Consider the following 27,137-nt stretch of genomic DNA (forward strand, 5'->3'; position numbering starts at 1 on the left):
ATTAATTGCCGCAGCGGAGGGCCGCGTTGAATTTCTGCGAGGTGCACAACTTCCCGTATAAGAAACAAAAACCCATCTAAAATGGAGTTCATCCAAGTTTTGCTTTGAACGGCAGAATTTGTCACGTGGCAAATATTTTGTCCCATTTTACTTTTTTACAGAATGTCGCATCATCTTATTTGCACAAAATTTTATTCGGTTTCCTTCATATCGGTTGCCAAAATCTTGAAAATGTTGCCCTGGAATGTCAAACAGTAGCTCTTGAAAAAATAAAATATGATGAAACACTTTCAGCTACTGGAATCGAGATCCATGGTTTGGTAATTTTGCCGTCAATGTCCTGCTCTTCTACCAATCGAGGCGTTCAACCAAGAATTGAAGGTCAGGAGCTGAAAGTCCGACTCATGGAAATTAAATAAAAACACGCTAATATGGAAGAAAAATCTAATTGTTCCTCGAAAGCAAAAATTCTTCCTCCTTCGTTTTATCGTTTTCAGCGTTGTGTAGTATTTTCTCGTCGATCTCTTTCAAATCTAACTCTGAAACTTTGCTTGCGCCACCTGAAAAATACAGTAAATTAAAATTAGATGATATAATAAAAGCGAAATCTTCTTGTTCGTGTTATTTATGACAATGATTTTTTTTTTCTTTTTTTGTCGTCAAATTTTTAGGGGGAGTTTTTTAAGATTGAGCCGAGGTGGCTACCGCCACCTAGAATAGATTGTGCATAAAACATTCCATTTTTTTACATTCAAAAATTTTAAATTGATAAATCTATGAATTTTGTACAATATTTAGTTTTCTAAACCAAGAGAACAATTACATAACCAGACGCGACGCTTCATGAGTTCATTTTTCAGAGAGGTTGCTCTCAAAACGACGTATATGATGAAAGCTTCAATTAGGCATGAAGTTTTTTTGAAGTGAATCTTTTTCACTTGATTTTCAAAATTTTTATTATTTTGAATTATTATTTAATGGAGCGTTTGTTAATAATTTTCTTGGGTACATTGATAGTTTGCCTTAATTCATATCTGTAGTGACTGAAACTAATAGCTTGTGTAAACATATACATGTACCTAAACTTACCTAACAATTTCTCCATCACTTCAGTCTTGTCTCGACAAATTTTTAAATGTTTATTCATTTTCAAGCCAAACCTTTCTACTTTTCTGTGGACATTAATAAATATTAAATCTTGACCCCGCTTTTGAAAGTCCTCAGCGAGTTGGAAAAGCCCCTGGAAAAAAGGAAAGCAACGTTGAAACATCTCATCAATGGCTACCGTTGTTTGGGCAATGTACCCTTATTTGGGATTTACACCATTATTACTCATAAAAATCACTTGTCAATTTACTTATGCAACGTGATCCAAAAATCCCGCACCATCAGCAAAAGGTACCACCTCTGTAACTATTGAACAAAAGACGTTCAATGAAAAAAAAAATTGAAGAGTTGAGGAAATCTAGGGTAGATAGATTTGAAATCTTCCGAGCTCTCCTAAAAATTTAAAGGGACCCCCTGAAAATAGGCAAGAAACATAAGAGTTATAGGGGTGGTACAGGACTTTTGGATTACCCTGTATGGATAGTGAAACCACAGAAGCCTGCATCTTGATTTGCGGTATTGCAAAGGAGGGGTATCGTTAAGAGCCATCTCTGGCTCACCCTGAATTTCCTTAACTTTTCGACTTTTTGCTCAATGAAGGTCTACATTTTATGGCATTCATCATAATTTGACCATTATCGGTCTTGTTTTGAGTCTAATACTGGCCTAAACATGGGTCTTAAGGCTGACCTCGGCCAAGAACGGGAAGTTTGCTGGTTTGGGATCGAATACAAACAAATCCGCATTTTTCGCCAAACTCGGCCCGCAGACCCATCGTAAGGTCAGTTTTAGACCTGGAAAGAGATCTAACACGACCAAATCATGGTGCAATCCGTAAAATGTAGACCTTCAATGAGCCAAAGCTCGTAGAATTGAGGAAATTCAGCGGTGGGCCCAAAAACGACATTTATCGATACTCCCTCTTTCTAGACATATTTTAATTTTGTATTAAGTTAGTGACTGAAAGGCTTCATATACATTTTTCCCTTGCCATCCTTAGAATTTTCCTTGAGAATTCCGTGGAAAAGAAGGTTCAGCATTTTTTTAATGAGATATACACGAAGAATAGCTTACCCTTGCAGCGGTGTAGTCTATACTTTTAAAGTTGACACAGTCAAAGATGACAGGTCGGCGGAGATCATGCGAGAGAGCCACTTCGTTGACCGTCGAGCACACATGGTCCACAGCCGGGAAGAAGAAGCCTAGTTTAGGCGTCACTAGGATGTACGAATGCGTGGCATCCTGTAAAACGGCCAGATTCTTGTTCAAATAATACAGTACTCTTTCGCTATAACGAATTGGCAAGGGACTGAACGATTTTTCGTTGTAGAGAGATTTTCGTTGTAACGAGTGTCGCTGAACGAAAATACGGTGGCGTGCGGAAAAAGGTGAAAATCCCGAAGGAAAATGGACAATACGGGAAAAACTAAGCATGGAGCAATAAAACAATGAAACTGAAACTCACATGTTCATGAAAAGGTGAAGTATTTTGTTATTTGCGTTTTTTTCTTGAATACAGAGAAGTGGACGTCCATAGATTGCGTTTTTAAATTTGAATAATGGTTTCATTTTCCAAACTTCGGTAGTACACGTAAAATTTTGGATCTGGTATTAATAGTTCCACTTTTTTTGTCTTTTACATCGGAATAAATAAAGTGCAAACCCAGCATCAAAGCAGCCTGGCTATTATAAATGAAGGGCTTGGAGGACAAGACGCATAAGTGCAGTTCCTGCTTTTTCGAGAAACACGTGTTTGAAGTTTCGAGATTGCATGGATCCTCATGGCGGAGCGAAAGTTCAAACTGACTTTTCGATGCTTAAAAATTGGAATTGTGGAGCGAAGTTTTCACAGAATATGCATGACGATTAGTTTTATTTGAAATCATTAATACCTCAATTTTTTTCAAAAACTGCACTTATGCGCTTTGTCCTCCAAGCCTCTCAATGTGCTTCGTCATCCCTTGATGCTGTCACGACTCCCCAAGCATGTATATCGACGGTGTAAGTCGGCAATCACACAACTTGTTTGCGGTGTCTGAAAATCTCCCCCTGTAAGTTATTTTTTAAAAAGAGAACAAACTGACGTCATTTCTTGACGTTTTTGCAGAATTTTCTTCGCACAGAGAGGAAAAATCACGGCAGTTTTAAAGAATTTCCGTGGAGTAGTTTTCCGTTTTAAAAAAAAAGTATGACAGGAAGTTTGCGACGTTGCAAACCGAGTTATGTGATTGCCGACTTACACCGTCGATATGCTGTTTTTGTAATGTTCGTGGAAATTTGGAAAAACTAAGGTTTTGTTCGATTATAATTATTTTACGTCAACAAGCATATAACGCAATATTAGCCCGCTGCTTCCAAAACCGCCGTAACTCCAATATTCCTAATATTGCGTTATAAAGCACAATTCTTACACGTGCTTCACTTCGTTAAGTGTCTTGTATGTATCTCACGTGTTTATACTTACGTCTTGTATATCAATGACGAGATCAGGGCGAGCCCACAAATATATGAGACGGCAGATGTCGCATGCAACCCCTATGAGTAGCCCTTTCTCAACACCAACGACCAAACAAAATGAGAATGTCACTAGGAACGTGAACAGATCCATTTCTGAAACAGTCCCAAAAATTGAAATTTTATCAATGTCGTTTCCTCATTAACGTGATGAACTCACATCGGGAATGAATACTTTTTTTTCTTCTTTTTTTTCTTCCATATATTAATCTCAAAATTTAACCTTTCCCCTCAACCCTTTTGTATTTTTACTGATATTTCCATGTAAATTTATTATTGTTACTGCCCTCTTTAGAGGTGTAAATGGCCTTAGATGCTAAAGCACCGCTTTAAAATAAAATTATTTTACTACTACTACTTGTTAGTTTCTTAAAAGGTGGAATGGACCTGGACAGCTGCCTCACCCTAAATTAGAAGAAGTGCATTTGTATAATGTTAGGTGCAATTAGACGGTTAAAGCTTGTGTCAAATGGATCTTAAAATTAGAATTATTATTCTAATTTTGTTGATAATCGGTCTTTATACGGTTCTTTATTCCCAAACTTTTGATAATTTGATGAATTAATCAATTTCTAGTGCGGTTGTTACACCCCGCACCATCCTCTCGGATATTACATTGGTAGAAAATGAATAACGTTAAGCTACTCATATTTTACTATTTCCTCTCAGATAAAATATTGCACTCCAGAGAAAAGCGATGACTTCTCCCTCTCTATGATGTTCAAATTGACTTGATTAAATTTATTTTTGAATGATTCAAAAAGAGAAAATTTACAACTTTTCCAGGAAATTAGGATTTTATTAGGAGTATTGAATACTCTTACAAGAAAATTACCAACTCACTGTTTGTTTTCCAGAATAGAGAGACTAGATGAACTTCGACCAGGAACATGCAAGCTACTATGAGGACGGCTGCTAAAATAGGCCGAGGAATGTATTGGAAAAATGGAGAGAGGAAGTAGATTCCTAACAGCACGGTTACACCTAGAAGGAAAATTGTTGTGAAAAATAAATGAAAATCTGGACTTTACAACTTGAACTGCAATCATTTTTGACAATAATACTAAATCAACGGCGAACCTATTTTGTTTGCGGTGTTTTAAAATCTCTGCTCCCATTTTGTTTTCTTAAGTAGGGATATCGGCAGCATTCCTCGAAGATTACACAGGATTTTCTTTACTCAGAAAAGAAAAATCACGGAAGTTTCTAAGAATTGACGTCGAGTGGTTTTCCACTTGAGAAATGGAAATGGAGCCTACATCATGAAAAAGACCTGTTATCAAGGAGTGCTATTCTTCGCTGCAGTGAATCCAATTATTCTCAGCAAGTTATAAGTTAGTTTCGTCTAAACTGAAAAATTCCCTAAAATATTCATCAACAATAACATTAGAAAACTCATCAGTTGCTGTGATCTTATTTCACACCAGTTTACCGTTTGACGTTGAAGAATTTGAGTGTCTCATGTTTGAAAAAGTGCCGATTTACTCACGAGTTTTTAAGGGAGCGCCCTCTTCGACGTACCTGTGAAAAAGTTGGCTAGAGGGGTTCGAACCCCGCTGGAACTCCCAACTCCACTCCGAGTATACGCGCCTGAAGTCGGCATGGCCCCGAAGCACGAGTTGGCAATATTGCAAAGGCCCACCACAAAAATCTCATGAGTTGGTCCTAAACTCGTCACACTGGCTAAAACAACATGAAAGAAATATTGAAACATATGTTTAATTGTTTCAATGGAGATGTTGCATGTGTGCGGAATTTGCGATTTGACTAGTAATTCTTTTGTAAAAGTGCGCGAGAAACACGATGGTGCCACTGGTTTTCTCTGAAATCAACTCCCAAGCTCAAAAAAAGCTCTCAAAGTTGAGGCAAAATGGAGGGGATATCCCACGCTATCCTGAGAGTCCACCTCTACATTAAGACAAACTCTTCATGCAAAGATGGGAAGCAAATACATTGAAAGGGTTGCCGTGTATTTTCAGTTTTGGAGTCCCCAAATAAAGTGGCAGCCCTGTCAATGTATTTGCTTCCTATCTCCGCATGGAGAGTTTGTCTTGATGTAGAGGTGGACTCTTAGGATAGCGTGGGATATCCCCTTCATTTAGCTTCAACTTTGAGAGCTTTTTTTTGTGCTTGGGGGTTAATTTCAGAAAAAACTAGTGGGTCCATCGTGTTTCTCGCGAACTTTTACACAAGAATCAACAGTCAAATCGCAAATTCCTCACACATGCAACATCTCCATTGTTTCAATTACCAAAGGAATACATCAAACAATATATCCGTCAAAATTCTTGGGCAACAGTTAGGAACTTTCAATAATTTTCTTTGCACAAATCGTGTGCTGCATAAAATGATGTTAAGAACAAAATGTATCAAAAGGTTAAAATTTGCATCTCGTCTAGAGGTTCATAAAGCGCTAATAATTGAATGGCCCCTAAAGGTCTGGATACACGATCAAAGGCCGAACCAATTCTGATCGAAGTACACCTGATGATGATTGATAGTCACCATGCAAAACTCCTCTTTGATCAAAATTGGACCAGCCGTCAAATTTTGATCAGGATGGAGTGCTACCATTCATCATTTCCTGCCGCACGATACATTTCTGCCAAGTTTTCATTTTATAACTAAGGAAGGTAACGATTTAAGATTGATGACTTCCGACACTTCGATTGTATTTGGTTCCGGAATTTGATCGTGTATCAAGACCTTTAAAATGATTCAAAATTCCAAAGGGATTTTTGAGAACTTGATTTCATAAAAAATTTGCAAAACAATTCGGGATTCCCATGCATAGAGAATTAGAGATGAAAATTTATTAAGACGGTGTTTTGGAATGACGGCTCTTTATTAAGTCGAGTTCAATACATACGTAGCTGCTTATGATCATTCAGAAAACGCATTTGGAGAGTAAAGTACTCTCTAGCACTGGAGAGTAAAGTACTAAAGTAACGTTTTAACAGTTAGTTTTTTCTCACCGTAAGCGTTTGCGATGGAGAGATTGATGAGGACTGTTACAATAGGAATGATGATGATCCCAGTTCCAAGGTCCTCCACCATCTCGGTGAAGCCGATGGTTTTGTTGTGCATCGTCGTAGAAAAAGGTGGAAGTGTGAGACTAGGGATACCGCTCTTCATTTGCCCTGAAATTTAGAAAGAAAATCGATGAATAAAGAGCGAAACCATGTATGTATCCGTTTTCGACATTGCAGACTTCCTGTCATTCTTCATTATTATACTCTTTGAAAAACTAGTCAGCGTAACTTCTTGAAAACCTGAGAGAATATCCTATGCATATAAATATCAAGCTATTAAGGTTGCTCGCCTCTCTGCCAAAAATGGAAAAGAGCGGAAATTTCGAAACGTCGCGATGCAGATACGTGGTTTCGCACTCTGGTCATCGAAATATATATTTTACAAGGGGGTTGTGCCCCCTGGCCACTACGCGGCCCAACCCCCAGAGGGCGCTTCGCGCTCTCTTTGGCCCGCTTCGACAAAAAGAAAGAAAGAAAAAAAAATGAATAATTTTCATACCCGACTCTCATTTGGACAGTTTCCCTTTGGCCGGGAGCGATAGGACCAATAAGAATCGCACGAAAAAAATCGTATTTTATTTCAAACTTGACGCCAAGACTTAAACGAAATGGAACGGAGCGTTTCGTCGCTTTTGGATACATGGATTACATTTTGCAATAAGGAACCACTATTTCTGGCCCATTTTAGAAACAACATACATGCATTGGTTTCCCCATGAAGATATGTGCTTTCTTAGGAGAGCCAAAAATAGTGGTTCTTTATTGCAAAATGTAATCAATATAGTCTGTAGCAAAGGAGCGTACCTTCGATTCACTATCATTACCCTACTGACAGACAAAGATTCAGCATTTTCCGCTTTGTTCAATTTTCCGCTAAATTTGAAATTCCATCCATTTTTCCGCGGCAGAAATTTCAAATTTTGCCCCCCTCTCTAAGCTTCCTTATCTACTCTTATATAAAAAAAACCTGGGTACTATTTCCACAATTCGATTACAGCGAGCTCATCCAGGGACAATCACCTGTCGAAGACCGCAAATATCATGGCAATAGGCCCTGTAGAACGCTCAAACGAACTGTGACAAAAAATAAAAATTTACATTGCTTAAATGGGAGAATTCGCAACTCTACCACGTAATATAAAAAAAATCTGGGTCACATTTTCAAAATTTGAATATAGCGGGCTCGTCTAGAGATAATTGCTTATCGATAACCGCAAAATCACAAAAATCGGCCCGGTAGAATGTTGCAACTAAGCGTTATCAGATTTGCAAATTTAGGAGGTCTAGGAGCTTATAGTATAGACTAATTTATAAATTTGGAAAAGGCCAGCGATGGCTATACTGTTGCTATTAAACTGTTCAGGTTTATATGTTACTTCCTAGTGGTATCGACTTTACGTTTAATAGATATTTCAAAAGTACAGCTAATACAGTCAGGAATCTATAGATTCAATACTATAGTATTGATGCTACTTGATTTTCTGGGGATCATAGACACCCTTTGATGGTCTATTATCCTTCACTAGGTTTTTTTCATCCGGTGTTTAAACAACATGCACACAAATCGCTGCGACGTAGTCTTTATTTATGTACTTAATTGACCTCAACAAAATAAGTTACTCTGAGATGGTTTCAAGGTTTATCGTAAAGGGGCGTTGACATGTTCAATATAAACCGACCAAAATGCAACCAAAATTTTCCACGCAATTTTCTATAGACCGTCAGACAACTTTAATCCGCAAATATTCTCAGAATCTATTGCTGTCTTTTCTGCAACATTGTCTAAAGACAAGCTAGGTTTGCAACGCGGTGAAAAGCACAGTGCAAGTGCAAGTGTTACCACATTGCGTGCGATCCTTACTTTGAGTTCGCCTTAAAACATCTCGATAGGCAAAATTAGCTACTTTGGAGCCTTAATAGGTGCTTGAAGATAGTTTGTCATGCCTCCTAAGACCATTTGTAATTTACAAGTAGAATCGTCCTATAAGTATTAATCATGTAAATTTAATTTCAATCAGTTCGCCGTCAAAACCTGGTCTGGGAAGCCCCTCAGTCAATCACAACTAGTTCAACCATGCACCCGTTTTAACCAATGGGATCGCTCTATGCTTTCGCCATGTCCATCTCGCTATGTCTTCTTTGTCTATTTGGCTTTGTCTATAAATTCCAAAATTCAGTCCGTAGAGCTCTTTAAAAAGCGATCATGTTAGGTTTCTTTGCCAACCATCTATCCTTAAATGTATGAATCGAATTCGCACGATATTTCTCAATTTACCTGATAAAAGGAAAGGAGCCGATCCATGGCTTGTTGCAAAATAATAGCTAAGCATCGTAAAAAGGACCACAATGATTGCATTTTTGCTGACGGAAATAAACCAGAAAACCTTTGTGAGTGTAGATTTCTTTGACTCCTCGCCTTTCTCGGAACAACGGACATCCTTCAATGACTGTGAGAAAAAAAAAAAGAAAAGAAAAAAAAAAAAAAAAAAAACGCATAATAAGTCTCGGACACTGCTACTGCAGAAAGTATAAGTGCGATTGCTAAAAATAGATCGGAAGCAATTAGCACGAATGCACGAAGGCAAACCCGCAGCTCTTGAGCAAATTTTCGTGGAGCAAGTTTGGCAAATTAATACCTGTCCGACTAATAATACCTCAATAGACAGCGTTGAGTGAGGAGACGTTGTTTACTTTTCGGCATGAGCTCTCGTTCATTTTAAAATTAACAGTCAACGCGGTTCATGCCGAAATTTAAACAAAAATCTTTCACTTCAAGACGTCCCTATGACTTCGAGGCATTGTGTGATGTGTGGGTGGAAAAAAACCATTGCATCTAGACGAGCCAGCTGATACAGAGATTAGTTTGTCTGTAAAAATTTTGCATGTTAAATCAACGAGGCTGACTGGGTTGAGAGCTGATTTTCGGGACTGAGTGATTTTTCGTAAAAATCTCATCCGGTTTTGCTAATTCATAAGCTTAAACTATCAAAATATGATACTGTCACCAGCGAATATTGAACACACGTGTTCTCACACACGCAACATCTCCATTTATATAGTTCCAAATTGCAAAATGCTGTCCGATAAAATGAAAAATATAATGATTTTTACCCTGAGGAGGAGCAGTAAGAAACATCCGGCTATTCCGACGACGGTGTCGGCCGGTCTGATTTGCGGCGCCATTTCGTAGAGTTTGAAAAAGTTGTCGAAAAAATTTCTGGCTCTGTATTTGATGCCGAGAATGCTTTTGAGTTGGGCGACGATGATGATTAGGGCGGTGGCGGAGGAGAAGCCGGAGAAGGCAGGGCTGGAAATGAGTTCAACCATAAATCCTGTTGATCACGTTCAAAAGTTGGGAATATAAAACGACACATTCGGATGAAAACATGTCAATGAGTCAAATCCACGTTCCTCGGACGGAGGAACGTAACCATAGAGCAAGTTGGACGTATTTCTGTCAAACGGAACTAAGCGCTAATTTGAGTTCCTTTTGAGGAATTTAGAATCCCGGATAGCGCGTTCTGTCAAACGGACTTAAGCGCCATGGAAAAGCATTGCGAGCATAGGACGGAATGAGCCCGACGCCTGGTTCCGCCGCTAATCAAAGCCCCTCTACCTTCCTCCCTATGACGCTTAGTTCCGTTTGACAGAAATACGTCTAGTTGAAAAAGTGCCCCTTTTCCAAGGGAGCTCAGGGATCCCGTTGAAATGTGACATAAACCCAAGTAGCATTTTACTAAGTTTCAGTGACAAAATGTAACCAACACAATGTCATAAAGTTGCGATAGATTGCAATTTCGGACAACATCGGGAAGTTTACATTTTTATCATCGAAAAATGTTAAAATTTTGAAGTTTTATCGTTGAAAAACAATTTTAATTGATATATTTTTGTTTTTTAGGCACTGTATATTCAGTTGATGTTGTTATAAACTTCCTCTCTCTGTTTTGCCATCCAAGTAATGATTGTCATGATGATTGTCCCATCATTAGGTTCTGTTCGCACACAATACTATCAACAAAATCTCTTAAACCCCCCAAAATAAGTTCAAAACGACACTTTTTGGCAGGCTCTTTCAGCGTTGCGACATTTCAACTGGAAAATTGTATTTTTACTAGAAGAGGCTGTGAAAAATTTCTACCTGAAAATGTCACTGATTTTCTTTATCATATAAAAAATAGGAAGAAATTAGGTAGAAATTGCAAAGTGTTAAGTGAGACATAGAGTTTTTCTCGTAAATTTTGCAAACTTGAAATTCGGTTACGTCCCTTCGTCCGAAAAACGACGAAATGTACCCCTGGCGCACGGTATGCTTAAGAAGAATATTAGAGGAACTTTTCTGTAAATGAGGCCCCAATTGATGGCTGATTTGACTTACGTCGTTTTTGGTTTTCTCGCGATTGAGTTTGAACTCACCGATTCTGATATTAGGAATCAATAAACATCTCTTCTCATTTAGGAGCTGACAGAAATTTTCAAACTATTCGACTTGTTTGTATGTGGCATAATGAGGAAATCGTTTTCAAGGTGCGATGATTATTCTTAACCTGTCTGTCTTGTCGTCCATTGGAGTGCTTTCTTTCACTCGGGTTTTTTCCCCTCTCCTTCAAATGGTAATGTGCGTAGCATGCATACTTTATTGCAATATTGTACGACCTGCTTTGTAAACTATATGTCATCAGTCATGAACTTTAAGCCAGTGCTGGACGAGCTAGTTAAGTGTATGCTAGCAAATTAAAGTTTCACACGTGTATAATTTTTCATATTTCGGAACAAAGATAGACTCATTTTGTTGACCGTCACAAATTTCTGCGCGAACTGAATTAAATTTTACCTAGATGAAGAATGCTAATTAATATCTCCACGATTCCGGCCAGAAATGTCAGGAGTAAAGCGTGGTCGTCAGTGAGATCTCTTGTAAATTCTGCGGTAAATAAAGCCATCAGAGATGAAGGACCGATGAAAATCTCCCTTATCGATCCGAACATCATATATACGAAGACTCCAGCAAAGGTGGAATTCACACCGACCTGCAGAAAATATCAGAATATGGTTAAATACTATATTCCATGATATGACGCCTTCCTAACGACTGCATGAACAAGGCGTTTTCTATTTACCTCTTTTCATATACCTAGAGATCTGATTTATGGCACCTACACTGAAAAAGAAATTCCGGCTGTGAAAGCTGTAATTACGGGTGATATAGATGACCTCCGTTTCGGGTTCGGAGGCTGAAAGTTCCGAGTGTTGCAGCCGTTGCTCCAGCCAATATACCTATAGCAGTCGAAATCACGGCTCCAGCACCCGGAACTTTTGGTCTCTGAGCCCGGAGCGGACAGGGTAAGCCGGTAAAGACGACTTTCAAATCCGGGACTTCTTTTTCAGTGTGGTTAAACTTCAGTCACGGTTTCTCTAAAAATTAGAGATCGCTTAATCCCATGCCCATCTAAGAATAGAATGGTCGCCAATCGTTGTAAATGTATGAATTTTTGTACCAAAATATCCCTACTACATTGCCTATTTCTATGCATGCAACCAATAACCAAAACAGACCAATGACGCAGAAAAATTACTAAATTTTTCAGCTTATTTCAGAGGCACCTTACGTGCTCAGGGCCGGATTTCCTTACTTGCCGCCATGGGCCGCCTGTATTTTGCCGCCCCCCCTCTCATTCATTTTAAAACACCAATAAAAACCATCACGTAAACGTGCCGGAGGGGGAGGGGTGCATAAGACGCGTTTACTCGCATTGGACACATTTTTTGCAAAAGCACTGTCAACACTACTAGTAAAAGTTCACGGAACTTGGCGCGAAAGTTAAGTTCCGTAAATCTATCTCTGTGCGGACAAGGCCTTCCATTTGTATGAAATGAACAAAAAAATTATGAAAGCACAAACATAAATGTACAGTTTAATAATTTTAACTTCCGCCGCCGCGCCGCGTTGACTGCACTGTGTTTGGCGCAATGCGTGAAGTATTCTTACAGTTTTATGTGCGCTATGCGTTTCACGCCGACCGCTACTGCACGGCGTGCAAGCACTGTGTAAGACGCAATGCGTGAAGTATTCATGCAGTCTTGCAGGCGCTATGCGTTTCACGCCGCCCGCTGCTGACCGTAGCGACCGCGCTGTCTTTGACGCAGTGCGTGAAGTATTCATGCAGTCTTGTAGGCGCTAATATGTCTTACATGCCGACCACCGCGCCGGGGGCTTCTCCATTTCATCTAAAGTTCTCGTCATCATTGCTCTCTGCGTCGCGCCGTTCCAGGCCAAATTCCGTGTTCGGTTTCTCTGTCAGTCTTAACTCAACATATTAGAGGTGCTGTCTATTGTATCACAGAAAGACGACAAAATTAGAGATATACTCTCAGGAAATGAGAGATTTGGTCACTTTTCTCGTTTGTAATTTTTTTTCTGAATCCGATTTTTCCTTGTAGCTACATTTAAAAAAATTGCAAAATTTGCCGCCCCCTAAATTTGCCGCCATGAGCCGCGGCCCATGTGGCCACCCCCTAAATCCGGCCCTTACGTGATATTACACCGACTGTTCAAATAAGCGCGCGTATAAACATACCCATTTGATGGAATGTTTTCTCCCATCATGTTTGTTGTTCGGTTCAATATTCAATTTTCCTCAGGATTCAGTTCTGCTAGATGCGTGTGAACTTAGCTGTTACCTGAGGGTTCAGCTCTGCTAAAGCCGCGTATGCTATGCTCTGGGGGAGCATGGTAAGTCCGACGGTGAAACCTGCGATGCTGTCCCCTATGGCGTCCGTCGCTTTGTAGTTCATCAGAGTGCTGATCACCGGAACATGCGCTTTTATTGCGTCCGTCCATCCTGGATCTTGCTGTTTCTTTTCGGATCCTGTCACCGGAACTTTAGACACTGAAATAATAAGGAAGAATGATCGTTAGATTTATCGCATTTTTTCCAAGTATCCCAAGAACCCCTTTTTAACAAGAATGTGATTGTCCACTAGAGCTATATCAAGCGTCCCGGATTTACAGTTTATTTACTTTCCATTATGCTAAAATTCACGAGAATCGCGATTGTGGATCTCTGAAACAAACTCTTAAGCCGAAAATAAAAAAAAAAGGAAAAAGAAGGAAAAAGAAGACGCAATGAAGAGGATCCTTTTCACTACGCTGAGAGCACATCTATACCCAGCATAATTCTCTAAGCATAGATGTGGGGACCCACCATCGTGTTTCCCGCAAATTGTTACAAGAGAATGAGTTAGTTAGTTAATATAATTTTAAGACATTCAGCGTATGAGCACCTTGATTGCAAACCGTCGATACATGTGCACATGTACAAATATTGTTGATATTTTAGTGTAGACACTGAAATTTCCACTATGAGAAATGCCCGACAGTTTTCCGGTAAAAATAAAATTTCGATGGGATATTTTGTGCCGTAAATTCTTGAAATTTTCGATTATTGAACTGAGGAACCGCAATTTTTCTTCTGTAGCTTGTTTAACCTCAAAACTATATTTTATTACCCTTCAGAGCAATCTCAACCTCTGAAATTGAGCTAACAATTGAACCGTAAAAAGAAAATTGAAAATGGAAGAAAAAAGGCTGATCGGTACCAGAGTTAATTCAAATGTTTTTTTTTTTCTGGAATAGAGGCGGCCAGCGCAGCATTTCAAGGCATTTTAAAATGTAGGTAAACGTCAAAGAACCGTTAACATATAGCATCGTATAATATTTTTGTCAGGACCCTGTTCAAATCTTATCTTAGCTTGAAGTAATTTTACTTTTATTTGTGTTCGCTACGAAGCTCTCTCAAAAATTTCCGTTTGGTAACATTACGAAATGAAAAAGGGGAAAAGCTGAGAATATTGTTCACGATGCAAGATAAGAGGAAACTCATTCTACACTTTTCGATTTATGAATGGACTTTCTCTTGACTATGATGCCACAATGTCACAATGAGTGCTGCGTATATTTCATTCGTATCTAATGTCCGTGTAGATTTTTCAAGAATTTAAGAAGCAATTGAATGATATATGTTTAACATGCTTTTTTGTCATGCTTGCAGTGTTGAAGATGTTTTTCAGCCCAATCAAGGAGATAAGTTCAACACAAGTGTCAAGAAAAGTAAGTTGTGGATAATTGATAACTATTATATGACATGTGTATTAGTAAGTGCTGGCCGTTTAGAATATTATTATATTCAGTTTAAGAGTTCATACTTGTTCGCATTTTTTGCAACATTTAAGGAATTTTGGTGATAATGTTATGATGGTGTAAAATATTTTGGCTAAAAAAAAAATTTCTTTTCTTCTTGATAGATATGTTGGCTCGAATTTTTGCCGATTTGAGGCCTTGGCAATTTGGCCAACTAGTATTTGCATTTTCTCATAATATCTCAGATATATTCAGTGACGTTTGTCGGCACAAACTGATTTTATTGTTAATCTTTTTTTTCTTCTTCTTTTTTTTAAGTGTTAAGTTCTTTATATCTTAGTGACTAATTGTTAATGGTTTCTTATTTGGGAATAGAAGTGCTGGTGAGAAACGACAATTACCTAGAGCTGTAGGTTTTTTCTCCTTACTAATCGAGTCTTTCATTATTCGCGCATTAATGTTGGTGTCGTCAACTGAGGTTTTCGTCAACTCTTCTTGTGCCATATGTGCAGAAGGAATTTATTTTCTCTTGTTCGGTAAAAAAAAATTGCGACAGGTCGGGTTAGTTAGTTTTACTGAGTTAACAACAGGAGTGATGTATGTTTAACTTTAAAAGACTGTAGCAAATGTTTCGAGCAGGCTGACTAAAACAGATTGGCTCAATAACTTTTCAAATGTTTAAAACAGATCGCTAAACCTCATCCAAACTGTTTGATTTAAAGATTGTTGTACGCTTTCCCATAAGATTTTAAATCTTAGACCTCTTGAGTGCCTTTTACTCAAGAAGTCATATGCGTTCATTAAATACCACAATGTGCAATAACTCTCAATCACTCAATTATCAGCCTCTTCAATGGCCTATAGATGAGAAGTGTCATCCGCATGAAGCATCAGCTCGCCTAACTTTTCTCTAAAAATAAAGAAAAATTAAGGAGGCATTACAAAATGAACAACGAATAGCTTCTATTGAGAAGAACCCTTTTCCTTATGACTCAAGTGCTCCTCATGATCAAACCGATAGTCTCTACTATTGTTATAACCACTTGACTTCCCTTAAATATAGGTAAAATATTCATCAGCGGTTGACAGAGCAAATTACGCACGCTAGATAAGACGTCAATTAAGGTGTATTTAGTGCAGAATTACCCACAAAACGCGAGGATTGAGTAATTAAAATAATTAAAGAAATCACCGTGCGCTCATTGTTAACCAAAGAAAAACTAAAACATCAGAATCATAGGTTACATTTTGGCAAAGTTTGCAACAAAGAATAAAGAACATGGATAGTCAATCCGTGCAAGGGAACAAGCAGTATGTCGGCAATCACATAACTCGGTTTGCGACATCGCAGACTTCCTGTTATACTTCATTTTTCAAACGGAAAACTACTCAACGGCAATTCTTTAAAACTGCCGTATCATCGTGAAATGGTACGTTCACTCTGATTATACATAAAAAATTGCTTATTACTAGAAGGGAATATATAGGTGACTTTAAAGCGATGTCAGTTCCCCTTCAACTTTTAATGCAGGCAACACAAGCTCTCACGTGGTCGAACAGTGGTATCGCCGTGAAATGGTACGCTTACTTGTATGTACACACAAAAAATAGCTTTTTACTGGACTGGAAGAGGTGACTATTACGCGATTTCAGTTCGCCTTCAACTTTTAATGTAGGCAAAACAAGCTCCCACGTGGTCGAATAGTGGTATCGCCGTGAAATTTTAGGCTTACTCATATACACAAAAAATAATTTTTTACTGGACGGGACGAGGTGACTATTACGTGATGCCAGTTCGCCTTCAACTTTTAATGTAGGCAACACAAGCTCCCACGTGGTCGAATAGTGGTATCATCGTAAATGTCATGCTTATTTGGAGTGCACGCAGACGCGGAAAGTGACTTTAACGCATCATTAGCTCTCTTGCGATCATGATTTCAACTGCATCCGACTGTACCGCCGCAAGTCGGATTGTCAGTTTACGCTTGTATGGCCTCCATAAAGTGGCAAGGCTAATGAATTATAATAAATTCGATTGGAAAATTAATATTTGACGCACACAATTAAGAAATATGTGTATTTAAGAATAGGATGGTTGAGAATAAATTTCGAGAACAATACAAGTAAAAAAATGAATATTGAGGACAGTGACTGGTAATGACCATGTAATGAATTTTGAAGAAGGAAAAAAAGAAAATAGGAAAAATACTAAAGTGCCGAATGAAAAGAGGAAATAAAAAATTAATGAAAAAAGTTAAAATCAAGTATACATACTGTTACGTAACGCTGAGCTTGTCACCCCCTAATCCTTGTCACGCTAAATGTCGGTTACAAAATTATGATGACCCATTGACCCATACCCACCCCCTAGAGCGTTAAGTAACTTACGGACAGCCCCTTAGCTGAGTATAGTGTACTATTACAGCTAATAAACTATAAAAGAACTGGATTGATATTTACGGCTACACTGCAGAGGAATCCCTCCTTTTCTGTACGTGAAACCCCATTTCAACATCATGCACATGGGTCTTACGTCATTGGGGTACGTCTTTATTTTTGAACTTCACAGATTTTTTTTTTTTTTTTTATCGTTATTATTATTATTATCATGCATAAAGTCCGTCGCTGCTTAGAGTCATTATTACATTTGCAACTCTAAAGAAGAGTATTTTTGAATTACTTCAAAATAGTATATTTTGAGTAGCATCAAAAGAATCTACCTTCACGTATATATCCGTGATTCAGAATATCTGCGAAGGATCTTTCTGCTAGCTTTTACCTTTTTTATAGGTATAATTTTTTCTCTAAGCAATCCCTTCTTTAACGGGAGGAAATTTAGTCATGTTTTGATAATATAAGCTGCAGGATAATAAAAACAATTAGTTGCAATCAGATTGATTAAGTATTTGATAGAGTTGACATCCTCAAAAAAATCACGACCAGCCATCTAATCATGCGTGCTCGGGGTGATAAGTATTTTTTTCTGGGTCAATGGCAATTGTGACATAATACTCCGCAATGTTTGTTTTTATTCGGAGATTAAATTGGATAACGGCGCCCGGCTGGCATTGATAAGATGTATATTTAGGGAATTACCATCTCGAGATGGTGTTTAGAACGCATTGTTATAGTATGATCTCTCACGGTCAAATCATGAGTGTCAAGATAGCTATTTCAACGATAGCACATTGTAGACAGAGCATCCCATTCGCAACTGAAGAGGTCAAAGAGCACACATCATATTCTTTTCAGTATTGGGTGTCGGATTCTAATTTGAACTGTCTACAGTAAACGTTATTATTCATGACATCACAACTGGGATTCCCCATTACATGTCATCAGGTCAATCGGGTCTCATCGGCCCAAAATATGGTCTTTTGACTCCCAGCCATCATGTAGGTTTAACCCAGCTCCTTATTAAAAGGAATAAATTTGCATTTCCTGTCAATATATTCCGTGAGTAACTACTGAGCTTTTGCACTAAATTTTCCATGACGTCACGCTGTGCCGGACTCTGTACAGTATATATCACGCATATCGTCGGTGAAACTACCAAACCACGTATCTCGGTTTGCGACGTCGCAGACTTCCTGTCATACTCTATTTGTTAAATGAGAAACTACTTAACATCCAGTCTTGAAAATTTCTGTGATTTTTCCTCTTTGTGCGGAGAAAATTCCGTGAAAATTTCAAGGAATGATATTGATTTGGTCTACTTCAAAAAAATAAAATGTGAGCGTAGATTTTTAAACACCGCAAACGAGATACGTGGTTTGGTAGTTTCACCGTCGATATATGTCACGCGTGATTTCCCACTCATTTTAGCACGTGACGTGATTCATGAATGACAATCGGAGTTTTTTTTTTCTCTTGTCAGTGGAATTCATCATATGCATGAGAGAAACAACATCTAGGGCAAAATAAGGAACTTTGAATGAGTGGTGACGTAAATGTGGAAAAAATGAGGAAAACCCTCACTCAAAGTTTTCATAAAAAGAACAAGAAGGCATTAAAAAAATTATCAAGGAAAATCAGAATTTTCAGTTTTAAGAACCTTAAAATAAAGCCTAAGGCTTTATTCATGATCGTTTGGTAAACAAGTATTTTCCTCAGGGAGACTCCATATGATTTTCACTGTGATTCAAGTAGATCCAAAGAAACATTTGATAATCATCATAAACACGTCAAATTTTACAGAAATTGAGTCAAATTCGACAATTCGGCTTCAGAAGTAGAGTATACAAAGGATCACAATAATCAGCCATTGTAAAAATATATGGTACAAATGAAATGATTCCATAATTTTCACAAACTTCAAGGTAGGTGGGAATTTATGTCGATTTTTGTTAGAACTAATGTACACCATCTTACGTATTTTATATATTTCGGGCTGGCGAGCCATCGTAATCCCTTGTGAGATCTAATTTCCAAGTCAAACTATTCAATTTTTTCCAAATTCTATAAAAATTTTCCTTCCTTTTTCCTGAAACTTTTCAGGAGCTTTAGGTGAAATCGCGAACAGAATAATCAGAAAATTTTGAAGAATAATATTCATAAATTTACCAAAAAATTCGAATTTTATCAAAGGAAATTTGACAACGCTTGAAGGCTCATACGGCGTTTTCCCTTAGCACAGCAGCAAAATACAGCCTTCCAAAGGATAAGAAATGTGTAAAGGACGGCTGTTCGTATGTACGACCCTTCGGCTCAGGTAGACCTGAAAATTTTCTCCTCGTTCAACGGATGTACGGAGTGGCGTGGCGTTCTTTGCCATATATCGATTGATCTGTCGTTTAAACCTATGGAAGAGGATCGATGAAGAGGGTGTTAGCAACGATCACCTTAAAAGTCGATTCTTTACCACAGCTTCAAATGGGGAAATATCGAAAATCGATTTTCCACGCCTCGCCACTGGCGCAGGAGGCTTCGCCGAGAAAGTCACCCACTCCTAAATACGATAGCGTCAATCCATTGATACTCTGCGAATGTTAGCTCAAGATAAATTGAACGTGGATTCATATTCGTAAGTACAAGATAACCGCAAATGTGTAGGTGCGTTGAACAGAAAAGCTCATTTTTATATTGCTACGGAATTAAGATACTTGTAATTGGACGTATTTATGGTAAAAGGAACTATGTGCATAGGGTTTTCGTGTGACAAAGTTCCTTTTAGCATAAATACGTCCAATTCAAATAACGGATTAACTAAAATCCAGAGCCCGCTGACCAGGAATCTGCTTCAAAGTCAACTTCAAGTCTAAGTTTGAAGTGTCATGAGAACATCTCGTGCTTTAGATTTGTTACCTCAAGAATTTTCATTTTCCTCAATTTTTTCGTATTGTGATATATTATTTACAGTTTATAATTTAATATTTTAGTCTAACATTTTAGTTAGAAAGTAACTCATTTTTATTATTAACAATAATATACCTCTGCTTTTGTTATTACCTATAATATTGAAACAAGCAGTGAACTCCAACACAATGTGTTGATAAGGCGCGTCATTAACTCGCACATATCAACCCCTTTAGTTTTCATTTACAGAGATTTCAAAAAAGGCAAGCAGCACAACAAGAGAATTCACGATCCAACACTGCAAGGTCAACGACGCACCTTGACGAGACCGTGTATTGTGAATCTAGAAAGCTATTCGAACAAATTTAAGTTTTTTGATCTGCCTCAAGCAAAATCTTATCAGATTCTTGAAGAAAAGTGCTACGGAAAAATTTAAGCGAAGAAAGGAAAAATTCTGTCGAACTCCTAGAAGATAAAGTCGATTTAAAGGTATTTTGGGGCTAAAATACCCAAATCACCGGTATTATAAATCCCGTTATATTATTGAAAAGAAATTGACTCGATATAAATGCAATTGTATTAAATATGTCTTGATTTTGTTATTTTAAACGTCTTTTCATGCAAAGAAGCTCAACCATGTCCATGCTTTATTCATTCATGAATTGAAAGTAAGCAATCCACATCCCGAAAATCTACCGATTTGCCGTAAAAAATCGCAGAAACTTGATATACCAGGTCGATGTACCCACTCTTTGAATTTACCAATCAATTTAGTGAGTGCACGTAGTGTGAAAGTCAAAATGCTATAGTCATTTTGGGTGCATTCATTTTTCATGAAACAATTGTAAGTAATTTCAATCCCGAAAAACCATAAATTTTCCGTATAAAATCGAAAAAATCAAAATATGTCGACTCCCTGACGTGAAAATTGAATTCTACGTGTGAAAATACTTATGTATCGATATGCTGAACAGAATGCCCGCCTCTCCTCGTAATTTACAAACCGTTCCTATACTCATCTCAAAATTGTTCTCAGAGCTTTGTGTTATTATCAGCTTCCATTTAAACCCCGGTTTGATGGCCGAATCGGCTGCCCAAAAAGCAAGCCATTTTTGAAGGGCTCTATGAGAAATTCGTGATATTATCAGCTCTCAGGAAATCACCTCATGGGTAAAATTGCTGATATAAATTTCGAGTGCTTAAAATAATCGTATTCAAGAAACTAAGGCATTAAACTATGGAGTCAATTTCGTTTTAATAATATAACGGGATTTACTTGTCTTCAGGTCAAAACTCATACAAGGAAGCCCCTTGCAAGAGGCTAATTTTTTGTAATTTCACTCAATTTTTTCTCCTTTTTATAATTGAATTGCTTGTCACATTCTGAGGTCAATCATATTAAATTGTAATTTATACATTTCTTTTTTCCCCCTTCATTTTATTTTTTGTTTGGAGAAGTTTTGTTGATTTCTTCGGATTTCGAATACTGTAACTTCTCTTCTATTTGGCCGATTTTTATGAATGAGACCTCTTTTAATTCGTGTTTTAACGGAGAGTAAGGAAAAAATTGCTAAAAACTCGCGAAACAATTTTTTTTGAAAATTGGACGAATCCTAGCGTGACGGTGAAATGGTTAATGAAGCGTAAGTAATTGGGCGAGGGGCTGAGGATCCCGGCATCGCTTGGCAACCGTCATTAGCTATTGTTCGTCGAGACGCCGACGCAGTGAGCAGGAGCGTGGGAAAGAGAGGGGTAAGTGGATTCCTGTATGAGCCACGTTTAGCTAATGGTCTAATGAGTCTCGAGGCTCATCACAGATTGCACTTACACAGATTGCACTATCAGAGCACGGGTACCAACTTTTGGAAAGTATAACCGAGGTTACAGATCTGTCAAAGCAACGTTTTGAACAAAACGGAGGAGTTAAATTCTCATTTCGAGAGTGCCGACCTGCTCAGCCATCCTCGAATCAATTCGCTTGATTCTGCTTATATATGCATATTTTAAATCAGCGCGTCGCATTCTTAGGCTTTTTTTGAAAAAACCAAGTAACGTAGACTCTTGGTATTCACTGCACATAAACTAATGAGCCCCAGAATGAGAAACAACTTTAAATCATAATTATTGATGGATAAATAAACTTTTTACACGCTTTGGAAAATCTCAGAAGTTCGCGGTAGTCACTTTTCGGTAAGGAACTAAGGGACTCGGTTATTGTATCGAGCAGGGTTCGAAACGATCGCAAAGGCGGTATACTACGTATACGCGCCAAAAACAATTTGTTTTTTTCATGGTTAATGAAGTACCAAGCTAATTTCGAAGAAAGCACCACTTCAATACTGCTTCAAACGTCATAAATAAAATCAAGGAAAAGCAACGATGCCTATGCAAACATTAAAAGGTCATGATAGGACGTATTTATGCTAAAAGGAACCGTGTGCATGTGCATAGGGTTGCATTCAACATAATTCCTTTCAGCATAAATATGTCATGATGGATGAGGTGGGTAGCTTTAACCGGAATCATCGTAACTGCGTTTCGCAATGCCTGATTTCCTATCATGTTTTACTTTTTTAAACATTCTTCTAGTTTTTTAAACATATTTTATTTTTCAACTAACGCCATTAAACTTTCTGAGAATTCACCGAATAGTTTGTGAAGAATTGTACATATGTTAGCGGACAAACCCGATTTTAGGACAAACTAGAATTTCCTAGGACAAACTCGTTTGCCGGAAGAAATCTCGTTCGGCCTAAGCACCTAGGATAAAATGGTTTGGCCTAGGCCGGAACTAGTTTGTCCTGAGCAATTTAGTATAAACTAGTTTGTCCTAGGCCAGAGTAGTTTGTCCTAGGTGCTTTAGGAAAAACCTCGAGTTGTAATTTTATTTTTTTCAATATGATTAGACGGGGTACAGTAAGGAAATGATAGGAAGATTATTTTAAATTCTTCAATGTAAATTTATTGCTTTAATTTTTAGTTTACCCGTATTGTTTTGTACATTTTAATGAGTTACTTGAAATATTCTTGATATTTGATTTTTAAGTTTGATCATCAGCAGCTATTCTTCGTCAATAGTAGCAGCATCTATCCCAGCACCCAGTTCGTCCGAACGGGTTCGGCCTAAGCCGGAACTAGTTTTGCCTACGTGTTTTAGGAAAAACTAGTTCGGCCTAGGCCCAAACTAGTTTCGCCTACGTGCTGTAGGATAAAGTAGTTTGGCCTAGGAAATTCTACATATAGTAGGGCCCGCGGTAACTAGGCCAAACTAGTTCGTCCTAGGAAATTCTAGTTTGTCCTGAAATCGGGTTTGTCCGTTAACATATGTACTCATTGAATTGCAATTTTCAATATTGTTTCATTTCCTGTTTAAAAAGTAAAATATCAGAACAATTGAGGTAACTTCTGAAGTTGTGATGCAGTCGTCGGCTGGTTCCGGTCATTTCGAATTATCTGATTCAATGTGTGGGACACATCATGAATAGGTAATAATTGAACGATCGAACTTGTAAAAGAAAAAACCCTTTTAAATTGTTTCTTTCAAAGTTGTTTGAAAATCTCATTACTATCACGTTTTGAAGCGTTGAAATGGTTTTTGAATGTTTGTTTTGATTCCTGGTTTTCTTTAACTCTCATAGACCAACAAAAACCCGCTAATATCAAGAGCACTGCAAAAGATGCATAATGTATCCGCTGGTGTGCCAACAGACTCCTGCTCGAACAAGGTATAATAAACGCCAATTTTCATGGCAATTTTACTTTCCATCTAAACCTCCATAACTCATACTATATGAACGTATACCAAGCCTGTATAAAACCCTTAAATCACAGAGTGTCTATACAGAAGAACAAATATGGTTGCATAGAGAAAAAAAACTTAAGCTTCATCATATCCCAGTGGCGTGCGGTCCGATAAGCAAGGCAAGCACTGCTTGCCCAAAGATTTCAAAAGAAAGAAGAAAATTACACCTATTAAATGTTTTACATTTTAGCAAATATAATTTATAAAACGTGTTCAGTACCTAAGTAAATTGCATCAAAAACAGAAAGAGGGAGACAGAAATACGTATAGAGCCACCAAAGTAGGAAAGTGGCAGAGCGGATGGAGGTGGCGCAGCGCGCTGCGCGGCCTGAACACGGGCCGACTCAAATGCGCTGGAGAATCGCTTGCGATCAGCTGAGCGGAGCGCCACTGCTCGGCGGCGGAATCAAGGCAGGCGGGGAGTGCGGTACGTTCCGAGTCCGAGCCCTTCGCTGCGCGATCGCAGCTCGCTTCTCTTGGCCACCTCTTGGCCCGTCACCGCAGCGCGCTGCTTCTGCCTCCGATGCGCTATCTTGTTCCCTCTTTCCGTCGCGGCTGTAATTGCTCCTCCAGAGCAAATGCCTTTATACATTCTATAAAAGTTCGCTCACTGGATCTAATTGGTGATGAATTAGACAATTCTCAATCCTGTTTTAAGTGCAGAAAGCCTTTTTTTTGGGAAATTTAAGTAACTCAAAAAATTCTAAATGCTGTAGAATAAAGACTATAATGCCTCAAATAAGTGGCAAAATATATGAGTTATGAGTATGGAGCCGTACTCCAATGATCAATAACATTCGAAACAAGTTGAGTAAATGAAATCATAAAGAGGAGAAAAAGAAATAAAACCACAGTTTTTCAAGACGTTCCATCAGATTTCATCCGAAAAATCGAGCAAATAGAGTAAAATTCCAAGAATTTTCTAGGGGGGAGGGGGGGAAGGGAAAGAGGCTACGTTAAATCACTCACTCCCCCCCCCCCCCCGGGATGACGAACGCTACAGCTTGCCCTGTCACTGAACCCACCGCACGCCACTGTCATATCCTCTCCTTCGACCCTCTATTTTTTGTACTTTTTTCCAGAAATATTACCAGTTAATTACCTACTTACTGTTTATGGTGACTTCTTACGAGTGTAAATAATGAGTCTAATTGAAAGAGAAAGAAATGACTCTGGAGGAATTTAAGCAGAAATTTTACGATGCTGTATAGAGTCGCATTGTACACCGCATCGCTTCATTTTCACTCCAAAAAGTATATTTTTGATGACACTCCTTCAATTATATCGTCGTTCCTCTCACGACAAAACGTAACTACATTTCGATGTTGTCAAATTTTCCCTCACAAATTGCATTTTAACTAAGAGAATATTGCACTTCCCTGACTGAAAATTCCACTGATTTGCCTTTTGATCTCATGCAAAAATCTAAGGATTGTAGAGAAAAGCACAGACACACTCTTGTGAAGTATAAAATTGATTGATTCAATTTTGCAACCTTGGAATAGAGTTAAGTTTATTCGTCCAGGAAAGGACGATATGACTAAAATTATTGCATTCCCACGACACAAAAAAATGACAACTCAAAACATGGTAACCGCTACTAGATCATGCGTAAAATGCTTCTCGCCATTATCAGGAACCTTATGTACGCCCCAACAATAACAGTTCACGTCATGAGAGCAAAACCAGAATTTAGAGAAACTTATTGACTGATAAAGAAAACCAACAGGTGAATACATCAACGTTCTTTCACAAAGAGGAACATTGCACACAATCAGTATACAATACGCTATGACGCGTTTGGAATTTCCACTCTTTAGTGCGATGGCCAGGGTTGGAAAATGCGTATTTCAGGGTGCGACGTTGTAAGTCACCGCCGATGATTAATTTAAATATTTATTTCTTTTAAAAAGAAAACCAACAAACAGTCTTTATGAGTCTCCTTTTCTCATTCCAAAAAAGCATACAAAATAGCAAGGAATCATGTTGGCTGGTCTTCCTTGAGAACAATAATCAGACACAATGGGAGATTTTCAGAATTTTGCGATTGAGATACACGTTTCTCGCACTCCAGTCATCGAACTAAAGACAGTTTATATGAGTTTTATAGACACTTTGAGTCAAGAAAACATCTCTAGCCATCGTAAATCAGTTTTTTTTTGCGTTTGTGAAGTTGTCATTGTGATGCTTGCAAGGTTCTTCCCGAAAAAGAACGCACTGTACAGATGAAAAAGAACTGCACTTACTTTTTGAGCAATGCGAAGACTTTGGTGGTTCACATAGATTTCCACTTGCACGACGGTTATTCCGAGAGGTAGCACTGGCTGAAAAATGGCAAAAACACTTTCACACAGCAGCGCCCACTTCAAAACACTGCCCTGAGATTCATGCGCCAGACGATAAGATCGTAAACACACCTTATCGGTGCTGTAACGGTCTCGGATGTGAACTCTAGTTAGAGCCCCTTAGATAATTGACTGATCAAGCTCATCGCATATGGAAATAAGACACCGAGTTTTTTTCCAATTTATTTTCGGGAAAGCTGTCACGATCAATTACTCAAAATAGCAGTCGAAGGTGGGTGCTCAGAGACCTGCTGTTGCGTAATCATTTCCTCGTCTTGAGAAAATTACCCTCAGAACACCACTGGTGCTATTATACCTCCAATATTTTTTAGATTGATGTCGGTTTTGGGATTCTCGCGAAGGAAAAAATCTCAGTCATACGAACCGTAAATATATGAGGCGCTTTTTGGTTCTGAAGATTGAACTGTCAGTCAAGCGAACCTAACCCTTCGGTTGATGGAACCAAACTTGAGAACCGATGATCTGCCTCAATAAACTGAAAGAGTCAGAATTTTGATCTGAAAGAGTTCGGTCGATGTAAAACATGTTCCACGAGGACCAGCGTTTTCTCGGTTCGATGAGCTGAATCTTCGGCTCATCGGATTTAAGTTCAATCCGAACTTCAGTTCGATGAACCGAAGTCCAGTTCAACGATCCAAAGTGTCCATTTTACCGACCTGAGGAACTTCGATAGATTTAGAACATGTTCTATGTCCATCCATTTCAGGTCCTTGTCCGACTGATACCCATAGTGAAAATTAAATGGTTTATTCGAGTTTAGTGTGTTCTCCGAGTAAGTTGTACATCATGTCGACGGAGTAAGTCGGCAATCACATAACTCGGTTTGCAATACGTCGCAAACTTCTTCTCATACTTTTTTTTTTTTTTTTTTTTTTTTTTTT

At 38.3% G+C, this 27,137-nt stretch overlaps 1 protein-coding gene across 1 annotated transcript; it reads right to left on the reverse strand.

The window, feature by feature from the left end:
• Positions 1-430: 430 nt before the first annotated feature.
• Positions 431-26,296, reverse strand: LOC109036468 (sodium-independent sulfate anion transporter). Its single transcript, XM_019050710.2, has 12 exons — positions 26,137-26,296; positions 13,335-13,543; positions 11,488-11,683; positions 9,765-9,985; positions 8,929-9,100; positions 6,597-6,761; positions 5,143-5,304; positions 4,465-4,605; positions 3,572-3,717; positions 2,182-2,349; positions 1,090-1,240; positions 431-560 (listed from the first exon to the last, which is right to left on the reverse strand). Coding segments are annotated over exons 1-12 (1,848 nt in total). The 5' UTR covers positions 26,138-26,296; the 3' UTR covers positions 431-444.
• Between the last annotated feature and the right edge of the window lie 841 nt (positions 26,297-27,137).

Source organism: Bemisia tabaci, chromosome 4, assembly GCF_918797505.1.
Source record: "Bemisia tabaci chromosome 4, PGI_BMITA_v3".
In the NCBI taxonomy this organism is placed as follows: domain Eukaryota; kingdom Metazoa; phylum Arthropoda; class Insecta; order Hemiptera; family Aleyrodidae; genus Bemisia; species Bemisia tabaci.